The sequence below is a fragment of the Ooceraea biroi genome, chromosome 7 (assembly GCF_003672135.1).
Source record: "Ooceraea biroi isolate clonal line C1 chromosome 7, Obir_v5.4, whole genome shotgun sequence".
NCBI classification, from domain to species: domain Eukaryota; kingdom Metazoa; phylum Arthropoda; class Insecta; order Hymenoptera; family Formicidae; genus Ooceraea; species Ooceraea biroi.
The window spans coordinates 1,313,726-1,339,735 of record NC_039512.1 but is presented as its reverse complement, the minus strand read 5'-3'; the positions used below and the strand labels follow the sequence as shown (position 1 = coordinate 1,339,735).

The 26,010-nt window shown below is 43.8% G+C and overlaps 1 protein-coding gene across 10 annotated transcripts in view; it reads right to left on the bottom strand.

Annotated features, from left to right (window-relative positions):
* Positions 1-24,384, bottom strand: part of LOC105277711 (collagen alpha chain CG42342) — a 135,110-nt gene extending 110,726 nt beyond the window's left edge. For all 10 annotated transcript variants that reach the window (XM_011336286.3, XM_011336285.3, XM_011336287.3 and 7 more), the window contains exon 1: positions 23,967-24,384. In XM_011336286.3, coding sequence (XP_011334588.1) covers positions 23,967-24,354 — 388 coding nt within the window. In that variant the 5' untranslated portion in view covers positions 24,355-24,384. The remainder of the gene's footprint in view (positions 1-23,966) is intronic.
* Between the last annotated feature and the right edge of the window lie 1,626 nt (positions 24,385-26,010).

Genomic DNA, 26,010 nt, shown 5'->3' with positions numbered 1-26,010 from the left:
GAGCGAGTATCTCGATCGATATGAGATATATATGTCTATTTGGCGACCTGATTCCTTCTAATTAAGGTCGATCTCGTTCGCAAAGGTAACAGCCATTGCTAATCGCGTGTGCTGCTATCCATCACATCACGCGTACGTCGACGCTATGAAATGACATGACAAAACCGTTATGCGAACGGAAAACGCGATTGCTTTTGACATGCTTTTCTATAGGAATTGCGCGTTCCTTATGTACAGATCTCCATTTTTCAATCGACCGGAGCGGTTCTGTATAGTCTGCGCCTGTGCAAGCTTGATTGGAGTATCCTTGAGAAGGCGACACCTTGACGCGATAAAGTCGAATTTATCCGATTCACCGTGCATAATCGACTTAGCTAAGTTTACTCAAGGTTTACTCAAGTAATCTGATATGCGAACTTTTCATTTTACTCTAAGAGATTAAAACTTTTTATTATTAAAAAGATAATATAATTATAAATTATTATATTATATTATAAATAAAACTACAAAAATGTAAACGAATAATAAAATTCATCTGGCTTTCTTCATTAATTTAAAAAAAGACGTAATTATCATTACATTTTTATTAGAGAGTTACTTATATGTATATAGTCAAAATTGATTGCTAAATTATCAAGAAAGGTAAAAAATAATACTAAATTCTTGCTGCGGAAAAAGTTTCCACTTCAAAGAATTCATAAACAACAGAAAGTGTTAAGATCTTGCAAATTTTTTATAAAACAAAATTGGAAAAAATGGACAATTGTGATTTTTGAAGAATTACTGTTTATGAGAACATCGTTTACATGATATACGTTTACATGACGTTATATATCCTATTCCGTATGCTGAATAATTTATTCGGCACAATTGCTAATAGTGAATCGTGTAAATTCGCTTTAAGTTGTACCGACTCGCGCACTTCTCCACTTCTTCTCATACTAATGATCTCTCGCGAGTATAACGACGGACCTGACGTTACATACATTAGTTGCGAGAGAGGAGGGTGGTGAACGGGGTAGGGTGTGCATCGAGTCAAGTTGTAGCTCGTTATTCGTTCGTAGCTGGCTGCTGGGAGCGAGGAGGTTCGCGAGAATTCCGCTGCTGCAGAATGCTCAACTTCGGCGATCGGCGAGAACTCGGTTTTAACATCCATCGGGATGTTGAATGCAGCACGTAGACGGAATAAAGAGCCGGTTTTATTTTCCCATCTGCTCGCCGCGAATATGCCGTGTGAATTGAAGCGGTAATGAGACTTTTCCATCTGCGTTGCGTGGGAATGTGCGAAGTAATGCGAGGAAAAGGCGCGGATTATGAATATTGATATTTTCCAGACAGGAATTTCTCAGAATTTTAAAGAAACGACGGTTTATTAACGAAATATTTTACGAGGTAACTTCTTTTTCTATTTTCCTTTAATCTTTAATTTCGTTCTTGATTAAAAGAAAAATTCGGAATAATACATCTGCTGCTAATTTATCATTGCAAGTATTTTGATGTTTGTTACGTTTTATAAGGTCACAACAATAAATCTGAAGTATCTGACCCTATATACTATCGCAAGTTGCAAAACCATCCGGTTCAGAAAAAGAATCGAAGAGAATCTGTTTATCCTGCGTATTTCATCGGCTATCGGGAATTCGCTTCGCGAATACGCGCATACGTGACTTCCAGATTTAACGTGGACAAGAATCGACGCTAGACCGGCGAAAATTTCGCATTGATACGTGTATGATATCGCGACAGGCGGCGGCAACGCGCCGAATGTTTGGGTGAATAAATCTTGATAAATGGCGAACGGAGATTTACGAGAGATTCGCGAAGCCGTGATTCGCGCGCGCGCTCGAATGCAATATGTATCGCGTGCGCGCGGTGCATCTTTTACGAGACATCCGTGCTATCGAAGTCGAATATCCCCATAAAGAACTCGGCGCGTTCGCGATATCGGGAGTTAAGCGCACTCTCGGAATTCATAACTCGTCGAAGCGAAGAGTGATCCTGCCTATCTCCCTATCGTAAATTACCGTTAAATGGCTTTGCACATCAAGGGCCTTTTGCGAGCATTCTTGAAATTGTATTAGACGTGCTAGACGCCATACAAGCGTACAACGATACAAGCCCTACTCTGCGAATGTGAAAAGTTGAAATTATATAGGACAATAAAACGTTTACTTATGTGAGGCACTTCCAAATTTGCAGTTTCTTTAACTTTCTACAATTTATTCTTTTCTGTAGTGATCTTTCTGCTATTACAGACTGCTTTGCTTTCCGATTGTCGCTATCTTATGCCTATTGTGTTTTATTTCATGTCTTACTTCAATATTTTTCTATTTGTTACCCAATAAACATGTAAAATAATTTAATTCTGAAAACATTTCTCACGCTACTTAATTTTCATCATCCAATCTTGCTCCATTTTTATTTTTATTCAGAGCAATTGCTAATACGTTACTTATTGATTGATAAATGATAGATAATCTTATTGAGAGCTTATACGGTTCATATATACCCAGACGCTCAATTCGCTTATTATCCGAAGATCGTACGAGCGTTCCCAGAGAAGCTGACGAACAAGCTCGTCACGCCGAGTGTTTCCCGCGACATGACGTCGTAACAAGCCGCGCGGCGATCCGACGATCGATTATCGTGCGTTAAATTCGTATGCTCATCGAGTGTTAAATCGGCGCGATGTCGCGCAGGAGGACGATATCGTGTCGTACGACACGTCTGCTACGAACGGAGACACGACACGCGTGTATGCACGAATGGATGCGTGCAAGCGCGTCTCACGACAACCGCGTGAGACCGGTTGCTCGTCGTGGCAAGCGAGCTTTGATGGAATAAATAAAACATGAGAGCAGGAAAGAAAAATCAGGTTAAAAAAGCAAAGTCGAGCACTTTTGCCTCTGTTAACACATTCACCGTCATGACGGTCATTGATAACCGGCACTGAACTTTTGTTTACGCTATAATCACCAGTGACCGGTAAGTAAATGTATAAAGACATATGAATAATATTACGTAATTACTTATATTTGCCAGATAATGATTGTTCAATGATAATAGAAAAGCACGGACAACGAACAAAGTGCATTTGTAAAAAATTTGATATTTTCATTTACACAATTTTATATATAATATCCATATGATTATAGACATACAAGGTGAATCTCAATAATCCAATTGGCGCGAATAAAAAGTCAGTTAAATTATGCTTGATGGTGAATGCGTATTTGCATTTGCATTTAACATCAGAATATAACTGTTCGTCCATGTACGAAGACGCATTTGATGGAATTGATCATGGAATGAAACAGTATATCTGGCGGCAAATGTGCGATTAAGTTAACCAAAGGCCTGCTCTCGCTTTCGCGCGACGTCGCGCTCGTTGTTGGATTGCTGGTCATTTAATCCACAATTTTATTCGACCAACGCAGACACCGCACGTTCGATGAAACGTGATGCGAAAATCAAACTGTGTCCCGCACATACAAATGCGCGATTAAACGAGTCAGAAGCCGACGTCCCCGCACCTTTACTTAGCATTTACGAGAACTAATCGCGTAATTTGTGGATTGAGGATTGTATTCTGAGCGTGATGCATGGACGCAGTCGGCGCCAAGTACCGACCTTCGATTTTTATTACGACTCGCCTGACACGAGGCTCGTGTTTGTCGAGATGAACGTGAGACGAGAATCGTGCGTTAATGCGGGTGCGTTTAGTGTTAAACGCGCGGTGAGAATCGACAGAGGTGAAGTCGAGAGGACGCGAAACGGCGCGGAGCGTCGCCGTCGATTGCCGATGAATGACGGGAGCCGTCATTAGTTCGTCGGCGCAGTCAATAGATTTATTGCTGCCTATTACGACGTCAAATCCTCTTGTACGATAATCTAGTGATAATGAGAGCTCGTTAAAGAAGGCCGCCGAGTAACGGGTCGTGTACACGTATCTACGCGACGCCAACGGAGATCGATGCGTCGTACAAGTGACGCCGTTACCATTTGTTCCCCATGGGGCTCCACCCTCGATCCCGTCTTTTTCCCTCGTCGTCGATCTTGACTTTCGGCACGCCGTAGAATTTTATCACGAGACTTCCTCCAGCATTGTATCAAATCGACTGATATTATTATATTCGCATGTTTGCCAGCTTAAATAAGTGCTATAATGTTTCGTCTTATGTAGCGAAATATTTATGAGATCGTATTTATCAGAGTAGGCTTTTTAAATAATGTCTTTGTTACGTAAAATAAATGTTCTAAGTATCAAATCACGAATATTTCAAAAGACCCTTATTCTCTCTTTCAATCCCTGTAGTATAAAAATACTTCCCTTAAATCACAGGAACCCTCCAATATCCTATTAATTATAATGCCACGAAAGTCTAGAAATTTTGCAATATTGAAGAAAATGGATGTTTCTCGAGAAAACCACCCTTGTCATCGATATGAAAAATTAAACTTTACTTTCCAAGCTCATCTTTCCTCCTCTAACCCTACCATTTCTTTCTCAGTTTTTCAATATCCCCCAATATTCCATTCTAATTTGCGGTAAATTCGAGTTTGATGGGTCAAGCGTTTTCTAGGAAAGGGCATAGTAGCGGCGATTCGTGCAATCTGGATCGGCCGACACGTTTCCGGAATGCGATGACCGAGTTTTCGTTGCCGGACACGCCGGACACGAGAGGAATCGCATCGCCGGCTATTTTCCCGGATATAAGCACTCGTAGACCGCTAGGTTTCCGCAAAGTGAATTACCCTCGCAGCGCGTGGTCGGGAATAGTTTTAGTGCCCTCAGCAGCACCGACGCGTGGGTCTGCAACTACCGTTTCGCCGTCCTCGTCGATTAATCGCCTCGAAGTCCACGAAATCGGGGCGAAAACGGCGCTCACCCGATGATAATCGCTCGTGCTGTCCCATTAAATAGCTCGCGGAAGATTCCTTCCTTTCGCGTTCTCTCTCTTCCTCTCTCTCCTCTCTCTGTCTCAATAAGAGCGGAAATTGTCGCAATGCATGTATGCAAATCTGATAAATACGCGATCGTAGCGAGCCCAATAATATTCCCGTTGTATCTACATTTTCCGATATCGTGGGCCTGGGTAGCCGGCGACGGCCGCATAATATTATCGATATCGGCGAAAAACGAGTGCTAAAGCGAAATCCGCCGGTCCTGGCGACGCAGGATGGTACCGGTATTTCGGTTGTTAATGCGTAAATATTCAAACCTGATATGGGGCTGTTTGCCGTTTTTGGAGTCGAGTTTAATGCACAGTTTAGTGACAGCGCGTACGAATTTCGTTCTCGATTTACGTCGCGTGGACTCCCAGCTGATCGACGGGGAAATATATTTCTATTATATTACCGTCCGCGCGCGCTCTATCGCCGATTTCACCGGAGCAAGTTAATTCCGCGTGATTTGACGTTTGCTTCGTTGTTAAAATAACGCAGCACCGCACGATCTGGAATTACACGTCGACGTCGCCGACACGAGGTTGCCCGGATTTCCGCCGTAAATGGCAATTACGCGTACGGTACTTTCAACTAATTATCATCATAAGTCCATAACATGTCGCGGGCGCGCACATGTACATGCACCATCATTAAAGTTATTATTAATTCTTCGAGTATTAAAAGTTTTTAAGGACGTCCATAAGAAGCTTCTGACGTGCTGGACAATTTAAGAAGATATATATAAAAAAGTTAAAGAAAAGAGCTCGCGCACTTTTTTGCGAATTCTTTGACAAGGTAAGTCGTCTTTCCTCGGGAGAATCTAATTAAATGTCGTGTTCTCACGTGATTCTTCAATATTCCACATCGGAAGAGGAATAAAATCACTGCGCGCGATTATATGGTATTATCTTATGGCCATAATTGGACGCTTTATTTTCGCTGGGCAATCAAAGTGAAATATGTACCAACTCCACACGCGATCGTAAATCTTCCTCGTTTTATCGTCCCGGTAGCGACGTGTCGTGCTCTAATATATATCGACGAGACTACCGGCGACGCGTTTTCCGGCAAGCATGCTCGCTCACTCACTCGTCGCAAACGCGATTCGACTTTGCGCTTCGGGTTCGTCAGCGATCGCTTCGAACGCGAGCTGGACGTCGGGCGTCGAAATCTGGTCATGCAAATTTGTCGTTAGTTCATGTGGATGTACGACGCCGATCGTGATACGCCGTCGAACACGCGACGACGCGCAGGCGTCGGTGCGACGCCGCTGCTCAGGTAGCCGTATTATTCGCGCGTCCGATGATGAGTCATCATTCGTCCGTAAATTTATTCGACGGGCGATATAAGCGTGTAACAACATCGCGATGTCAACCGGTTGGGATGCATAATAAACGATGGTGCACGCAGATACGCTCGAATACCTGTCGAGCGAGTGACGACGGGGGATACGCGGCTAAATCGGGAATAGGGGGTTAGACGGTGATGTTATATCGGTGAGATAAGGTGCAGTTTGTGGAATATCCCATCTCGAAAACTGTAGGAAATCCGCCATCGCTTAGCACGTATGAATGTCGATTCTTAATTATAGGTATATCGCGCGTTTAATATTAAGTATACTACGGACTTTGAAAATTTTATCTTGTATGAATAGTATAATTCTGCCAATCAAGATCCCGTAATTAGAATTAATAAGATTTTTTAAATAAAAATATTCAACTATTTGCATCTACTATTGAATTAGCTTTACTTAAAAGAATTATTGCTTTGTTGTATATTTTATAATTTTGTAAACGTTTTTTAGAAATAAGTTTTTACTTTAAAGATAATGTCTCATGTCTAATTTCTTCTGTTTTATTATATTAAAAAATATATATTTCTGGTACATCTCTATTTCAAGTCTATAATATCTATTTCAAACATAATTCAATAATAATATTATCTAGTACGTAAATGCATATCATATAAACTTCATAACTAAACATTTAATATTCACGTGCATAGAAATTAATTATCATCAACAACTATATAATAATTAAATTAACGTAATGAATTTAATTTTAATTACTCTGTCATTTGATACACAACTATTAGTATTTAATTATTCTGTCACCTCCTACAACTATTTAACAAATTAAATGGCCTTCTGTTTGTTCATTTCCATTTCAAAATATCAGTCATTTTGTACAGCAAAACAGACGAATGGATATAACTGAAAGTAAGCTGGCATAAAACAGAGCATTATGCCCCGAAGGGTTAAAACCCCTCGAAGAAAGGGTGTGTTTAAAATAAGGGTGTGTCGCGTAGGATTACTTTACCATTAACTCCAACCCATGAGGGTAGAATATTGCCGTTGCTTTGTTCTTTTGCAGGTCGTCGCTCCAGTTAATATAAAACCAACACAGTGTAGATAAAATATATGCATCCCGCCGTTAATATTACTTTCGCTCAGTTAATAAAAAAACTGACAAAAATCTATAAGTAAATTAAATTTTTATCTTTCGAAAAACAATTTCACAAAATTTAACATCACGATCTTTCAATTTACGCGCGTATTCTCAGCTTCGTCCGTTCTCCAGTTTACTTCCTTTGTTATTAAACAAAAAAATAAGAGATTGAGATTACTAATTAAACGCGTTCCATTCCAATCAATCAAAGTAATATGGAAAAGTACAATCTAAATGTCGACGCATATATTTCAATCACTTAATATAAAGTAGTGTAATATCCGCTGAAGAGGCTCCGAAGAGGATCGAAACGAATATTGCACTACCATAAATTGAAATATGTAACCCCGACAAGCGCGTTTTTAGATTCTACGTGTCCATGTAATTTTGATTAAGAGATCGAAAGCTAAAATTTAGATTGAGGAGAGAGTTCACAGCGATAAGTGCAGTCTTGAATAGCCGTAGGATTTATGGTAACGCGGTTCGTTCTCTCGATGTCACAGGTTGACACTCGGCGATTCGAGTACTGGGATCGTGTATGCGGCATGTTCAAAATTGTGCCGTGCTGAATCGCGACGTGTATTAATGCACAATACCCGAGATATACAACATGCACGTCATACCTAAGCGCGCGTCTGTGTGTGCGTTCTGCATGCCAATGTGGTAGCCGCGCATCCCTCTCAGTATCGAGATATGCATTTCGCGAGCTACAGCTGCCGGGAAACCGAGCCTCGCTGAACAATGACCGTGACTACGACAATCATCGCGAGAGGAATTTTGATGAAATGATGCCGCCAGTACGGGCCACGGTTCGTTTTGATTTTTATCCTCGCAAACACAGCTCGCGAAGTACTTCCTAAATATATTCGCAAGTATCCTTACTGTGTACTCGTCGAGCGGAGAGAACAAAGTTTCGGATTCGTCTTGCTGTTTATCGTACACGTCAAGTTAATAATGAGTAAGAAGTTCTCCGGGTAGTTTTACAGATTAATTCGGATCAAAGTCCAGATCCTCTACGTAACTTGAGATTAGTTAGGTCTTGCTTATCAGCGCGAACACAGATCCGGGATTTAAGCCATAATCTTCAAGATGATTAGTACGAATTAACTACTAGGTTTACGTTTTCCATCTAAGCATGAGGGGTTGCTGCAATCCGTGATAGAATTTTATAACAATACTATTACAATTAACAAGAGTATAAGGTACAGCCAACTTGATTGAACGAAACGGCTCGATTTGCTGCAGCCCGGTAAATTTTTGTAATATGCAATTTAATTGGGCTCGGCACTCGTGACGCTTATCGGTAAATTGCGAGTTTAAGTTTCAAATTACACGATGTTAGCGTTCGCGTAGAAAGAGCCGGGTCTGAACCACGCGAGTCACGCGAGAAACGGCCGCGAACCAAATCACGGTTTTGCATGAAGCTATGATGAAATGCGCGGCGGCACGTTATTTGCTTTCAGCGACTCTTTGCAGAACGCGAATTAATTGATTACGGCACACCGAGATGTCTATCTTATCTCGCTATTTCAGATTTCGAATTATCATAATAGTTCTCGGGCTCTGCTATCGGGCAACAATCGAGCTGCCTTTCCACGCAATGCAATAAGACGTATTATCTCGTTCTACAGTTTTGCGACGTGCTTGCATCGGTAAATATTTTATGGCAACCGCTGCTACGCTTAATTTCTAATTACATTTGCGCGATATATTACCGTAAACCGCAAGAGTCAAGTTGTCCAACGTACGATTTGCATAACGACCACTGGTTATACGCATAAGTTATATCACATGTAAGCGACACACAAAGTGTCTCAGATTTATTACGCTTTCCTTCGTGCACCTCGACCACAATTTAGAGCAAATTTATTCTTAATATAGAAACGGCAGGCTGTTCCGGAGTCTTGAGATACGATCTTTATAAATTAAAAAACATTGACAAATTGACAACAAAATCTTATTTTGCACAATTGTATTCAAGCGAGCTTTAACATATACAGTTACTTTTGTAAAAATTAACCATCAGAATATCTGAAAAACCGAATAGAAAAATCGAGACGAATTTTCAAGTATAAAAGAATATATATCCAACAAATTTTATATTCTAAAATAATCAAAGATATTATGCAAAAACATTGATTTTCTGCGCGAAAAACTACAGTTTTACTTTTTCGATGCTTTGCTCATTCACTTATTGTGGTACTAAATACCATTCGAGACATCGCACCACCGCCCACACTGATAGACCCGAAGGAATAGTCGTGGCGCGCGAAACGGATTCGCGGCATGCGTATAATAGCCAGTCGAACGGTCGATCGATCGATTGAGGCGTAGCCATAGAAACGATCCGCCGTCCCTGATGATCGATGAATAGCGCGCGATTGCACGGACGGTCTGTTGCACGCTAGGTCCTGTCAGCGCTCGCAACATCGTGTGTATCCTCAGGACCCGCATCTCTCTTCGTCCCGTCTCGTCTCGTCTCGTCGTTATCGCGCCGAGGAAACTGTTATGCCTTCGGGGTTGCGTTACCCGACAGTGGAAAGATAGCCCGTCTAGATACCGCCCGACCAGAGGAAACGCGGCTCGAAGGAAGCATTTGTCTCCCCGACCCCGATAATAATTCGCGCCGCTGAAATTTGCTGAGCTTTTGGATTCAGCCATTCTAGTGAATCGAGACGTCTCCCTGTATATCTCGGGTTTCGATGCTGAATTGCACAATTCTCGGACACGGAAGAATAACGATTGTTTTGGGACGGCCGGCGGCGCGAGCGCGAGTACGCGAAGCGAACAAATTTCGGATCGTTTCGCCGTGGAAGCATCAACAACGGTTGTAGCAGCGGTAATAAAATTTCTCCGTCAGTTAGCTCTAGCTGTACATTGTTTTTGTAGAATGTAGATGGTTAAATGACTTTATGTGGAACATTTCCGCAAAACAGAGGTACGCTCACGCGTCACGTATATACTCCTCCTCAAATTAGATTCAAACAATTTGTGGATCAAAGAACATCCGGCGACCGTGTGTTACGCCATCGTTTAGACTTTAAACACACTCTTGCATTGACTTTAGTAAGGTCAGGAAGATCCCAATTGGCAGTGACGCATTCACTGGAGGGGTCCACGAGACAACGCGCTGGCCGCGAGTAACTCGAACGATTACGCCTCGGCTTTCATACGCGGCCGTCATAAATGAGCTAATTGCTGCACCGGAATTAACGACAAATACCGCTCATGAGAGTGACCGCACTGGTTAAACTCTGATTTGACTGTCATGCGCGATAATGTTCACGCACCGTGCGATTTTATAAACCGCAAAACAACGCATCGGTATCACATTACATCTCTACTGGGTGTTCGAGAATTGTCACCTTTTCTCTTGCACAACAAGAGATTTTGATCAAACTAAACGTATTTTTTTCTAAAAATTTATGAAAAGTAGTTGGAAAAAATTACTCTCTTCTAAAAAAATGCTTCAATTAATTTCTTTTAATTTTTAGTCTCTATATTAATATCTTGGAAATTAAAAGAATAGAATCTTATCTATATTCAGACTTGATTTTTATTATCACTTTTAGGATCAATTGTGACGCAACAACATTTAAGGTTTCTTTATCAAGATTCTATCGCAAATAATTTTGGTGATTCTGGTACACGTTATATTTTATACGATCGATATCGCGCCGCAATTAACGAGAGTACCCGACAAATATCATCGATGCGTCATTATCGCTTTCGTGAAAGGGCATCAGCTATTGCGTCGTCAAGTACAGCGCGCGATTCATTACCTTATTGATTGCGCGATTCCGTAGCGACAGACCGATTTTCGCTGCGGCTCGCTTTGCGCCAGGTTAAAACTCGATTGCGCGCATTGCGTGATTGACTCCCGAATTCCAGTTATGTCTGCTCTACAACGTGCACGCACGTGTGGTAAAAATAAACCGGAGGGAAAACCAGTTTCGCTATTAGCTTCCACTGCCATTTGTAATACCTGTCTTTGTAATAAAACATCAACTTTTCCACACCTAAATCTTGAAAATGATAATTCTGCGCGCAACTTATATGGAATACGTATAAATATGCATATCGGATTTGTATCTAGTTGACTTTCCGGTTTCATGGCACGCAAATAACGCGTCACTAAATCAAAATTCCTCCTGGGGGACACCCCGTGTATGCATTTATAACATTCTGCCCCGGTGTCCGATCAGAGGAACATCATCAGTAATCACGCATGCTCCTCGCTGAAATTCGCATGCAATTCATCTCTAATTATATCGCGCTCGCTTGATGCATGCCAATGCACACGCATATACGTCGTTGTGAAATTCATACGCGTTCGTCCTTTGATCGCAGGATCCATACTCGTTTCGATGGATTCTAACATAACGCCTAATCAATGTTATTACGCCGGTAGTTACACGGCAAGCGCATTTTTTACTTTTCTTTCTCACCACCTGATTTAAATTCCACGCAAACGGATATTATTATTTTACGTCGCGATACACGCATTGATTCATTTCTCTTCGATTTCGCACACAAATGTGTTCTGCCACGAGTTTGAAGCGCGCATAAAGAGAATAAATTTACGGGCTAAATGAGTTCCCGAATCCCGGTAAAATGTCGTTTATATCGCGACAAATTCCCGTTTTGCTTCGTTATCAGGTCGTTTATTTCGCGTCATTCGCGAGTCAAGCTCGCATAATCCGGTTTAATTGTATTATTAATTATGGATACGTTTAACCAGCAAATAAATCTATTTCTCGCGGATAGATTGACTGTTTCTAGTTCGCGTCAGAATTGTTTTAATTAATAGTACGTAACATTCCAATGATAAACAAGTGCGGAACGTGATGCAACATCACTTTTATTTCATAACATGAAGATATCGAAGCATTAGTATCATTTTTATATTTGATACAGAATAGCGCGTTTTAACTCTGTTTATGATTAATTGCAAAGTCATTAAAAATTAATCTGTATATCGCTGAAAGCTTTCGCCCAGATAGAAACAGCTTAATTTTAGGTTAATTAGAAAATCATTCGGTACATCAATTATGTACTTTGAATAATAGCTATCCATAGGAAAATCACGTGTAACTCTAAATGTATGATACATCAATTACATATATTTTTAGGATATACTGTGATTAGGATCTACCTATATTTTTGGAAAAATATCAAATTTTGCAAAGACATTAAAAAACGCGGATAAAACATATAATATTAAAAACAATATAAGATTCTAATTATTATATATTAGATGTGTGAAGAAATTCCAATCCTTTTTTAAATTTAAATAATTACATCAGAGCGTTGGAAAAAAACTAAAACTTTGGCACACACCTAATATTATATAATACACACTCGCACGTAAAAAGACGTAAAGACATCAGAAATGCTGTTCCTGAATATGTAAATGTAATTTATAGATAAAAAAGCGGAAGAGTTGCGCGTTGCATAATGTCGCGCGGAAAATTGCAGAGCGAATACTATTGGATTCATTACGTGCTCCTCTTATCCGGTGTTCGCGAAACGAGTCAGATATCTTGTTAGCACGTGCCGCTCACCGATCCTGCCGATCGGCTCGAGCGGTGGCATAATTGTCGTTAGAGACGCGCGCTCACCCCGCGGACACGCATACTGCTTGCATCCGCGATGGACCACTCCTGTTCGCGGCTCTTGCGAGTACCGATGAGTACCGTCTGCACGCGAATACCGTCACCCCTCAGTCGTTCCGACTAATTAAACGACATTTAAGCAAGCGGAAGGCAAGCGGGCATTGAAACGTAACGACCGGCCGCGATTCATGCAAATTCAACGACTTCCGAGCCAAGTATTTCCTCCCAGCTACTCTCTCCCTCTCTCTCTCCCTGCCGCCTTCTTATTCCCCGTTTGCCCTATCTTCTCCGTGGGGTAGGTGTACCAGGTATAAAGGGTGGATCTCGTAAAAGTTCGGGGTGTATTGGCGATGGAAATGTAATCGATTTTTCTGAATAATGGATGCATCAAGGAACGATTCGACGCCGAGGGCAGAGTGGCTTGACGAATTAAGCTTCGGCAAACGTAACTGCACGTGACTGTAATTGAATTTTAGCCTCGGGAGTTTTCCGCGTGTAAAGTCGATGATCAAGAAGCGGCGAGGTAAGGACGGCGATCGATCCAACACTCGCCGAGGAGACGATCGACTTCGAACCCGATGTCGAGAGTACATCGTTACTATCAATCCTTCGATTTTCGCAGTCCGTCCTACAACCGCATTACGACCCTTTCCTTTGCCGCACAGCAATGTCGCACATTTTCCCACACCCTTCCTTGCCACTCTCGCGGTAAGAACACGAGCAGGTCTGTCCCTTTGTAATGCGCGAACGGAATCACAGCAAGTGCATCCTGGCGAACGACGGTCGACCTCAAACTGACCCAATGGAGAAGCGCGGTTCAATCGAGGCCACGCGGGCTCGGTTTAAACCCGCTTGTAAGCCAAAAGAGCAACGGCGCACACAGAACGGTCGGAATCAACTAACGAACTAACGAACAGGTTAACCGGAGTCGTCGACAGTTTGGAAAATGATGGAAAATCCTCGTTCATCGAATTATGAGAAAGAGAGAGAGAGAGAGGAGGAGGTGGAGGAGAGCTTGTTAACCTTTCGTTTGCCATTGTCATGATCTTTATTCTTACACGATGCCGTAGGCGCGGAGAAGACACACACGGAAACTCGCATACGAGCTAGTCGAGACACAGCGTGGCATTAACCGTATGGTTAAACGCAATTTATTCTCCAGATAAATGCGGAATGTGTGCAAGTTACGTTACGATGTACATTGTCATGCGCATATGATTTACATTTAGTTAGCTGAAGTATGATTCGCACTTGTATAGATAGTCTCTATTCTCCTTTAGAATTCGCAGTACCATTTATCTCGTAGTGGCGTATACCTGATGAAATAATGTATGAGATGTACCATCAGATATTTAATGAAGAAAAATGAAATATAGTTGATATAATTATAGATATACAGTATTAAGATAATATAAAGTTATGTTTAATAGGTCAAGTATAACCTGGGAGCGAAACCAATACTTTAATTCTAGCTTTAATTATCTATATTTTTATGAACTTTCAAAATACATTCTTTATCATTGTAATAAATATAAGAATGTATCTTTATATTCTTTTTTGTATTTTTTATAAAGTATTCGTTATAAATTTACGGAGTATTATTTTCTATATTTCTATATATTTCTTCCGAGATGTATATAAAATAATAAAGTTTTATAACGATTTAACTATTATCTGGATAATTCTATTATCAAATTGAGTATAAAAGATCAAGAAACTCATCTCATTGTAGTAAAAATTGCACTGTTAACATAAAGTAGGTCATTCCGAACTTAGCTCACTGAATAGTTTAAGAGATGTTCCAGTTGATGCAGCACTTCTTATTCCCCGAGCGATCGGTCAAAGTTGAACTTTAATTTTTTTTTATTTAATTCTCGAAATATATACATTCTCTTCCAAATAGCAAGTCTTTGTAAATTTCAAACCAAGTAAACCAAGTTGCATTATAATCTAAAAATATTTCAGTAACATTATTAAAATAATTAGACGGATATAAATAAATAGAAATACAAAAAATTAGATGCCTCACGTGTGTAGAAGATTAATTGGAAAAGATGATAGCAATGCATCGTGTTGAACTTGCAAACAGCAAATGTATGACGACTTTTATGTTATATAGCAACGAAATTAATCTTTACATTTTCGAAAAAACTCATGTTTGATTTTTATACAATTTTCGTGGAAGTCATACACAAATTTATTTCATAAATGTCTCAAATAAATATAAATGCAATTGTATGATAAATATGATTATATTTAAAATAAACGTTGCATTCAAAACATGTACAATATCATACACGAACTATTTTCTGACTTTATGCCGCATTTATAACTGTCGCGAGTAGAACTTCAGTAATAACAGATATTGGAGTTTCGTTCGCTGAGTCGATTTCGACCCAGTTTTGGTCATGGATTTTATACGTATATTTGGATGGCGGTAGCGTTGTTCAAACAAGAACGGCGCGTTTGAAATAATTGTACAAAGCGATAAGGTACAAAGCGATAAGGTACGAAGCTTCCACGTGTTTCTGTAACGAGAGAGAGAGGCATGCATGCGAGGTGCAGCGCGGCGTGGTATTAAAATTAATTGCAATCGTAAAATTCTTGACGCACATATATTATTTCTTTCACCGACTCGCGTGCAGCCGTCGTAAAATCCCGGCGGGATCCGCGGAATGGACGGAAGGAGAAACGGGAGCTCGTTTCCAATGATGTCATTAGTTAACCGGAGCCGGGTTAATCGGAGGCCGTCCGTTAACCGGAGTTGTCGATACGAGAAACGGTAGTACCAATCGGTTCGGAGACGAATTCCACGTTGCAGCAGGAATTTGCTCGTCGCGTCGAACGATTCGGAGTGTTATTTATCGTTCACTCTGGAATTTATCGGGACTGTTAATTCGGTAAAAGCCCATCCATCTGTACACGCCAGCTACAGAAGCATATTCTCAAACTGACATACGCTTTGACATATCCACCATCCAATTACCGCATTTTTCTCTGCCATATAGGCACCTCTGTAGTTTCTCTTCTAGCATAACTAATCACAAGGTATCTTAAAAAATATGTGACAGTAAAAAACAATATTCTTACATATAGGTTTTAAGGCTTTTTTTAGCTCGCAGAGCAATGTCAGATACAAGTTTTTAATTTTTAAATATATCAGTAAGTATAATTGCTGTTCCATGATATTTGAAATTAAACGAGAAAAAAAGTTTCGTCTAAAATCTCTCGAGAAATTGAAACGATAAAATGCGATAAAATAGAGTTCTTTCTTTCTTTCTTCTTTATTTGCCGTCAATCACTATCTTCGAAAGACTCGAACAATCGATCATGTCGCAATACTATCACATCTCTAACTGTCGCAATAAAAATCTTTAATTTCGCTATTTCACACATTAGAGACGCCTCATCCGCGCAATTCGACTGCGAGCCTTCTGCTAGTATATTTCAAAGAGACAGCGTTTGTTTCTCATCATCCAAATAGTTAACGATGACTCGTAAATCTATCGATGTGTGGTGCAAGCTCGCGGGAGAGACACACCCCGCTTGCGAATCGATCGCGACCTTCGAACTCGGACACGTTTCGGCCAGGAACGTCAGCGAAAAAAGGAAAGCAAGGGTGCCGGTAAAAGCAATGTACGCCCGGAACTCTCGCAAAACAAGGGTAGCCTTTGGATGTGCGCGGGCGATCGGGGGTAGTAATAAGTTTCGTTGGATGGTGCGAGCGTCGGCGTAAACTTCCAGTCGGCTCTGACACACGTGTGCCAATCGTAAATCGCGTCAACCCGTCTGCCGACGCGCGCCAACTTTCGCAAGCCAACGTACATACCGCTCTCGCGTTGCCAAACGCGGAATTCAATTTGTTGCAGTTCCGCCGATAGAAGGTTTCCCACCGCGACGTGTCACCTCGCCTAGCAGCATCGCCGAGCTCATTGCGGATTAAAGGTGACGGTAATTCGATCACGATGCGGAGAGTTCGCAACGTAAGCAAGAAACAAGTCCGCAAATTGTAAAGTTCGTTCGAGTATCGTGTCATGCATAACATGCAAGTACGTGCCACTTATTCCCCCGAGCTTTTTCCCCGAACAACGTTCCTCGAATAAATAAAACGAGATAAATGCACAGACGATTTCTTTATGGACGTGAAGCGCAAGAGAGGACACGAGAGACACGAGCGACATGTACGGAAAAATAAAAGCTAATGTCGAACAACTATAAACTCTGTGGTAGAAGCAAAACTCGGTTAGAAACTACAGTGCAATTTGGCCAGGAAAAAGCTAATACGATACAACCATCTTTTCTAGTTTCTTTTGCAATGGTAACATTACAAATACTAGAAAAGAGAAGAAAGAAGTTTCAAAAAGAACGACACAAAATTACACAACGAATAAACAAGAGTTTGCAATCGCGAATACAAGTCACCATCAATTAACTTTACTCGCGTTTAACGTTAGATTTTAACTTTTTAGTTAACTTTTACGATTGTCCTGAGATTGCGTCAGTTTCCATGAATACAATTCAAATTTTCTATGTATAGTACCGGTAGTTTCCTATACCGCATAAACTTCAATAATCGATGGCCGAGGAATTTTACGAAAGAGCATGGTACTTCCGGCAGGAGCGACGCGCATTATAAACCCTGCGCTGACATATAACATTAAAAGTTTCTCGACGCACTCCGTAGCTCTGCCCCCCATAATCCTCCATCCACGTGAGCGTACGTATACATATACAGTGCCTCTATCCTTACCGCGACGCGAAATGTACTTCCGGTAGTGGTAGTCGGCAATTTGGCTCTAAACGGCCACACGACGGGTCGCTTATCCGCATCCAGGCGGAAGGAAACGTCCCCGCCTCTCCACGACGGAAGTTGCCGGAGCTCATCAATTTTTCGAAAGTCGACCCCGCGTCCTCACTGCGCTTCCTTACCGTCGCGGCGCGCCGCGACGGTGATCCGCACACAGTGCACGTTCATGCGCGCATCCATTCTTCGAGGGGGGTGAGACGCTTTCTTCGCAGGGTACGAGGGGCGATACGTACCTCCGGCTGCCATGCGCGGCATCGCGACATATTTACGTAAAATACGAAGGTGAACAGGGTTGTGCGACTATCGACATTCCTCCTCTCGGCTCCCATCACGAATTCTCTCTGATCAATTTTGAGTAAAATTCTTCTCCACGGAAAAATGTCATTTAATCCACGACGCGGAAAGTCTTTCCAATTAAGCCGCAAAATTTAAGATTCCGGCGAGGTGAAGTAATGGTCTGAATGCAATCGAGGGATAAGTGCGCGCTATCCATTCTTCTCCCTCGAAAGAAGTTTAATTCAGTGATCGCTTTTAATTCGAGAACTGTAAATCGTGCATTTTCTTGTTGAGAAAAAAAATCGACTCCGACTTCATCGAAGGACGATAATTTATATCGGCCGCTGCGAAAGTTGGCGAGCCGTTTCATCGTTTGTCATTGTAATGCTGCACCTGTTTCAAGTAATTACATACCGAGTACTCGTTTTATTTACCCAACGATTTTACAACTTCACTGTACGTCCGTATCTCCCAGGCATAGATACAATGGAGAAGAGTTTTCTCGCGCTGCCTCCGCTGCTTCCCTCAAGGAACCATAATTTCACGTCACGTTTTCTATGATAAACGGTTCGAAGACCTCCGGTCAGCGAGAGATACTGCAAGTTTAATTTCTATTAGGGTAAGCTGCAGGAAGACGTCCATATTCCTAGTGGCTGGTTGTGGCGCACGCTACCTGTACACCGTTGGGACAATGCATCATTCTCTACCTTCCCGTGCATCTACCGAGATAGATGGCAATTTGGTTGAAAGTGGGGAGAGAGGAAGAGACAGAGAGAGAGAGAGAGAGAGAGAGAGGTAAAGAGAGAGAGGCTGAAAGTGCATGCATGAACTGGAGTAGGCGTTTCATCGACGTAGTTTGCGAACGGCCATCAATTTCCTGGGACATCCGAGAACGAGCTATCGGCTAATCGACCTTGATCTTTCCACGTACAACCCCGTAGATTCCCTCGCTTCACTTTATCCGTGACACACGCATGGTACCACGCATCTATTACGTAACATGTATACATTACGAGGAATTACGACATTCGAAATGTACCAGCTTGCCTTTGTGAATACATTTATGATATTCCAGAAATCGCACATCTCGATTAAACTTTGGATATCGGAGGGTGAGCGAGGACGGCTGTTTAATAATAAGATATTGATGGCTTTTTCTTACAAGCGATTAAAATTTTGACGATGTCGATAGAAAATTGTTTTTGGAATCTTTCTTCTTCAAACTCCACTTGGATCGTTTTACGTTCGTGCAATTTTAACGTGACAGTCGTTTATAAAATGTTTAATATCAGAAATTAAAATGCTGCGAAAGTAGAAGTGAAAAACAGAGAAGATTGGCATTCGATTACGTCAGCAATGCATTAAATTTAATAGCCATCAATACTTTCACGTAGAATGGAAACTTCTCTTGACTGATTCTCAGAAGGATTACTGTATTCACACAAACCTGCCTTTCACTTCAATTTCTTAAGCGTACGTCGATACTACTTCTCTTAATTGATCAAATCGATTTTTAACGGGAAAAAGTTACGTGACCTGGATTTAACAAATACTCTTCGTTCACGATAAATTCGAAGAGCAAGATTTAAATCCTCTGCTTTGTTCCAAGAAATGCAACAAGATCGCTCCATCTCTGCATCGAGCAGGACAAAGCGTCACGCTGTTTGTTCTAACGATCCTATTCCCTTCCATTCAACGTTCTTTCGAGCGTGCGAGCTACATACGAAGGTAATCTATCTGCGGAATAGCTTTCGATTTGATTTCAAATGGAGCGAATTAACGGCAGAAATCCCCTCCGACTATGCGTACCACCGTGGCGAACCGAGGGAGAGATGCGAAGCCTCCTTGGACGTCCATCGGTTTCCCCGAGGCGTGGAAAAACGTCCGGATATAACGAAAAGTATGTGGCGTCGTTCGGTAGCGCGTCGTTTCTTACCGACGTGTCCTTTCCACGGGGATACGTCTTTCCTCCATTCGCTCCATTCGCCCCATTCGCCCTGACAATTTGATCGCGATGGTCCGACCACGGATCGTTTGTCACACGGCCAATCGCATTACCGCGTCCGCCTTGTGATAGCGTAGTAGGTAAACGGTCGACAACGTGGAGTGGAATCGACGATAAGTGCGCTTCCGAAAAAGCTCAGTCCGCGAAAGTTCGGGCTTTGCCGACTATTACTGTCGTCATATAAAATCGAAGCCGCGTATTAGGACAGTTAATGGCGCTCGCCGTTACATTTCACGTTACATAACGTTCACGGTTCGCAAGCGATCGCGGTATTTCAGCGGCATAATCATTCGGTCATCCGGCATGATGAAACTTCAATAACAGTATTTCCGCGTAATTTCGCGCGCCATTTTACACAAACTAAATCGCATTGCGCGCCAGGAAAATCTCTAATGATAAAACGCTCGCGTTTCGGCTAACTTTACGCCGCGGTCAGCGTACCGCTCTCGCACGAGTGAAACGTCATAAATAAATCTCCGTGCTCGTGGAGATTTTATTTCCCCCGATTCGACCCCGTCGAAAGTTCGGTGATTTCGTCCGCACGTCGGAATTCGCGGTTGCCCAAGCGGACTTCTACTCGTGCAAGTTCGTACGTAGACAAAGTCGACCGGGACCAGAAGGGGCAGGAGGGTTGACGCACGCGAGGGACGCGGTATAGATACCGGGCCGCCCTCACTACGAGGGAGGGCAAAGATTTATGATGCCAGTGCGTCAGCTCGCACGTCTCAATTTCGGGACGCCACGAGAGTCACGGGAGCCGGAGAACTTCTCTCTCTCTCTCTCTCTTCCTCTCTTTCCCTTTGTTGCTTGTCGCGCCGAGGACGCGCGATAAGGGAAAGGTACGGCTACCGACCTAACAAAAAAAGAAAGGAAGAAAAAACAAAAAAAAGGCGAGGAGTCGGCGAGATAGCGATGGGCGAGCGGGCGAGCGGGCGAGCGGATGAGCGGACGGGTTGCTAGCAGGAACGAAGCGCAGAATTAATCCGGCGCTTCCCTCGTGTACGGCGCTTCCGTTTCCGTCCCAGCCGTACTACGCCGGAAAATAGTTTCTACCTCGGACTCGGCGTCCGACAATGGAGTAATTATTGCAATTAGCGAGCTACCTGCTCCTGCGGATGCCTTTTCGTGCGCGGCTGCGTATGAAAGGGGGGTCGATATTTCCCAGCGCGCGCTTGGAAAATCGCGATTTCGTGAAGGACAGTGAATTGCATCGCTATGTTTAAAGTGGCTCTTAATGATGCGCGGGCTATATACATGACTCGCTTCACGCAAACACGGGGGAAGCGCGAAAGGACGAAGTTGCGTTTATTGCTCGTAAGTTCGCTTCGCTCGGCGAATTTGATAGTTTCGCGATAGTTGCAAGTTTCGGCTCTAAAACGCAAGGATTTTCTTCCCGTTTTCAGTAAAGCCCGTTCGTCGTAAAGCGATCGCTCTCGCACGAAGAGCTGATTAAATTGCGAAATATTTCTTCTCGTGTTTACTTTCGTCAAATCAAGCGTTTCTATGAAAAATACCTGCATTCAAAAATACGCTCCGTTTTAGATTTCACCGTATATTTACACGTACGTACCTCCGCGCACTTCGATATTAACAAATGATAAAAATTCGTGCAGTCTTTTATTTCAGCATTTATTTGTGCATTAAACTTTGCGTGTTGCCGTCAAACGTCAGTAACATACGAAAACATTGTCAAAACGTAAACGATTTATGTATGTAGTAAAAAATAAACGCAGTTACATTTACATATAAAGCCAAACAAACAGGCATTTGCAGGCGCAGCACCTTTTTATCGCTCTAGTATTCTCTCGCATTTAACAACATATATGCGAGATCATCGTGACACGAGTACACAGCGCGATCACCGTAACAGCTATTGAGCCATGACGAGTGCGACTTGATGAAAGCTACAATGAGGCAATCGCGCATCTGTCTTAATGACAGGAAGAAGCCTCGCGCACAAAGCCACGTCGATTTCACCCCGAGTCGGCACGCAAACGGTCCCCCTTCTCGTCGGCCGTGTATTCATTAGTCGATTGACGATGATCGACGATGATCATGAGACGTATCTCCGTGCCGCGATCTTCGACTTGCTAATGGAATGCCGACGAGCGAGATAAGAGCACCAAGAAGGTGCGCCCTGTCCTCGTCGTTGTCATCGTATTCATTTCAAAGTGCACGACGACAGTCGCTCGACACCCGACCCGAATGACACGAGAGGGCTTAATCCCGAAACCAACCTATCGCCAGGAACAAGATTTAGCAATCACCACCGCGACCTTCTCGTAGCAAATATTTTTTCTGCATTTTATGGTGTCGCGAGACACTCAGCTTGCGACTGCAGCCGTCCCTTTCGCGTTTCTTTGCCCCTTTTCCTCTTTTCTCATCTCGTTTTATCTTGTGAATGAAAATCAAGAAAAACGAGCCGCGGGAAGTGCGGAAACGGAAATTTGCGGAGAATCACTAGACAGGATGGAGTTTCAAACGGAAGGCGCGACGCGCTTTGCGCGAATGTCGAGCAGCCAACGGGGAATTACGAGCGTTGCGACGAAAATGTAAACGCACGATGTTGAGAGATCATGGTACTTCTCCAAGTATTTTCAGAGTATGTCTCCCTTTCGATTTCCGCGTTTTGCAATTTGATAACCAAGCATAGTCTCGCGCTCGAATGAGAGTGTGCTAGTAATGTTTTTCTCCTTCAAACTTGCTTCATACATATTCCTGAATTGCAGTCAAAGAGAAAACTGCACGAAACGTAAAAATCTTGCAATTCCGCCAATATTAATTTGTTTATCGCGCGAGTATATGTGGTAACATATGTTGCGACTGAAAGAGGTATCAAATGGCTGGGAAACGTAACGGATTTATTTACGCCTACACGCTTTCTTTAACTTGTCCTTACGATCGACAAGATTATGCCATTTCATCGGCAATTAACCACAAACTCAGAACGTGACTGTTCCTTTTGCGGAGTTTCCGCACGAAAATCAAACTAATGATTATAAAGGTTCCTCGTGTTCGGAAGAATCCTTAGAACTTGCCGGTAATACGTTAGGGAAAAGGATTCGTTCCAGCACATTTAAGTTCGGCGGAACAACGACAGCCTCGTATTTTACGGACGCTTCCACAATTCTGGAGTTGTGCCGTAAATTATCCGCACACAACGCAACTGGCCTTGGATTGACACTTTACTGACAGGTTAATTGGCATGACCAATCGTCACTGAGCGTTTTCGAATAAAGACATTATAATAATTTGCATATCTTTTAAACTCCGTACTCTGTGAATAGTCATAATTATTTTCGCGAGGAAATAGTTTCTGATTTAACGATCATATATTTCTTGGCATTTATATATATGCAATGTGCATATTATTAAAAATTAGTTGCTTTCTAATATGTATTATAACGATTTTCGGGTAAATGATGCGTGAAATTCGACGGGCAATTGTAATCACATGAAGTGAATTTGCAATTTATAAATTGCATGTAAATTGCATTTCGTAATACCTTGTGCAATCCATGGTACCACAATTGCGGAATTCTATGAATATACGCGTATATGTATATTCGTAATCATTTTCAAGGAATAATCCGATGGATTAAGAACTGGACGCGACTGTCTCGCTTATTGGAGCACTGACCATAAATTCGCAATGACTTGTAGGTTACACGCTGTATAATTCACAGAGTGTAGCAATCGAAATTTCATGATTACATACGTAATTGCGCTCATCGAGAAATAACAAGCATTTCCGATCGCGTCGAATCGTCGATGCCATGACGACCGTGCTGTCAGCAAAACGTCAACTCTGTCAACGAGGTATCAACGCGTGTCTCAAGACGTTCGAATGATTTTCTGCAGGGACTCACCTGGTGGACAGTTGCACTCGGAGAGTTCGCGTTTGGGCCTGAAAAGGGCACCAGGCTCAGCTGGCGCGAGCCGTTGCTGCTGCAGCTGCTCCTGCACCTCCCGCTTCAGCCTCTGCACAAGGACATCCGGCGAGGACTCCTGGACGCGCTGGCAGCGGGCCTCCAGATTGGCGATCCTGGACTCCAGGCTGAGCTCGCGGTAGAAGAGCACGCCGGACACGGTGAGGCTGACCAGGCAGAGGGCGCACATCGCCCAATTCAGGCTGACGGTCCCCGCGCAGCGGGTCCCGTCGCGGAATTTTCGCGGCATCGACGCCTCCAGGCAGGACGATCTCTCACCCGTCGCCGGGCCCGACGACCAGGACTCGGCGGCCGGGTCGGTCTCCATCACGTACGCACGCACGCACGCACGCACGCACGCACGACTTCACGCACTCCTCTCCGGACTCGCCGGCGGTTTCGGTACGCGCCCTTGGAGAAGCGTCCCTAAGCGGCGCGGCGCGTCATAACCCGCGCGACACTCGTCGATACACCGTCGACGCGCGTGATCGCGGCGGCGGCGATGGTGGTGGTGGTGGTGGTGGACGACTCGCGTGACAAACAACGACGATGGACGATGATGTGACGGCGATACGCGGTGACGGCGACGTCAGCGACGGCTGTTACAGACGTCGCGGCGTCATTGTCCATCTGGAATGCATCTCGCGCGCGCGGCCACTCGCCTCGTTATCGCGCCGCCTCTGCTCCTTCCCGCTCGTCGCCGCACCTGAACCTCGCGGGGTGGATCGCCACTCCGCGGTGTCGAGGATTCAGGACGAGGACGAGGACGATGACGGCGACGACGATGCGACGACAATCGGCGTGACCGTCCCGTTCGAGAATCGAAACTGCGTCGTGCGTCCGCTCGCACACGTTCCGCGGCAACGTTCAGTACGGTACGGCCGCGCGTACCGTTGCCGGTGCCGTCGCGCGTTCTCGCGCACTTTCCACACGCGATCGGGAAAATCGGCTGGTGACAGCCGATCAGCAGCTTCTCGATTGTCGGCTTCGTATGCTCCGCTGCTCCGCGAAAAACGCGCCCCGTTCCCCTATTCTTTGACTTACTGTCGCTCCTCCTTGCTTCGTCGACGCGATACAGTTCGAACTGAAGACAGCACGCCGTCCCCTACGACCGACAGTTACGACGGCGGCGAACTTCAGGGCGGTCGCTGGCGGCTTTCGCCAAAAATTCCGAAGACGAAAGACAAATCTCGCAACGCGGGCAGAAGGGAAAGAAACGGTGAGATATATCGGCGAGCGCCGCGTAACGAAACGAGCGTACGTTCTTGCGTTCCCGACCCTCGAAACGTCGTCGTTACGAAGGAAAAACGTACGGGGATAACATGCGCATACGAAGCACACGGCGTGGCACTCGCGGTACGACTGGATGTGGTGGGGCGAACGTTCCGCCGAGAGGACGGAGGGTTCGTCGCTTCGGCAACGCTCGGCGTGGTGCTCGTACGTCTTCGTGCCGCCGCGCGCCGCGCGGACTCCACTATACCACTGGCGCGCCTGGACGCGCGCGTGTAGGATGCGATCGGTCGACCTAACGTCCACTTCCATTCGCACTGATTCGCGCCCCCTGCGCTTCGTCCTTTGGGCTTGCCGCTCGCTGCGCGCTCACCACCTATCTGCCACCCCCGCGGGCGGTTTTGGCCGTCACGACACAAGGAGAGAAAGAGAGACGGAATGCAGCCTCTTTTTATTTTCCTCCCCCTTTCCCCCTCCGTTCGATGTCCATTATCCACTCGGATTACACGCCGGAGGATTCCGTTTTCGTTCGCGCGTCGGTACGTACGCGCGTAAACGGCTTTAACATCCGAGGGAGATTGTTATTTTTTGCTGCTGGGCCGCAGCGAATGCGGTGGCTGCGAATGCTGATACGTTCGTTCCGCCGTATCCCATCGATGAATGTCTTGACAGAAGAGTCCTTTTTATTGCCCGCGTATTATTGTCCGTATGATACCCTCGCGAAATCGACACTGTACTTTTCCACACTAAATCG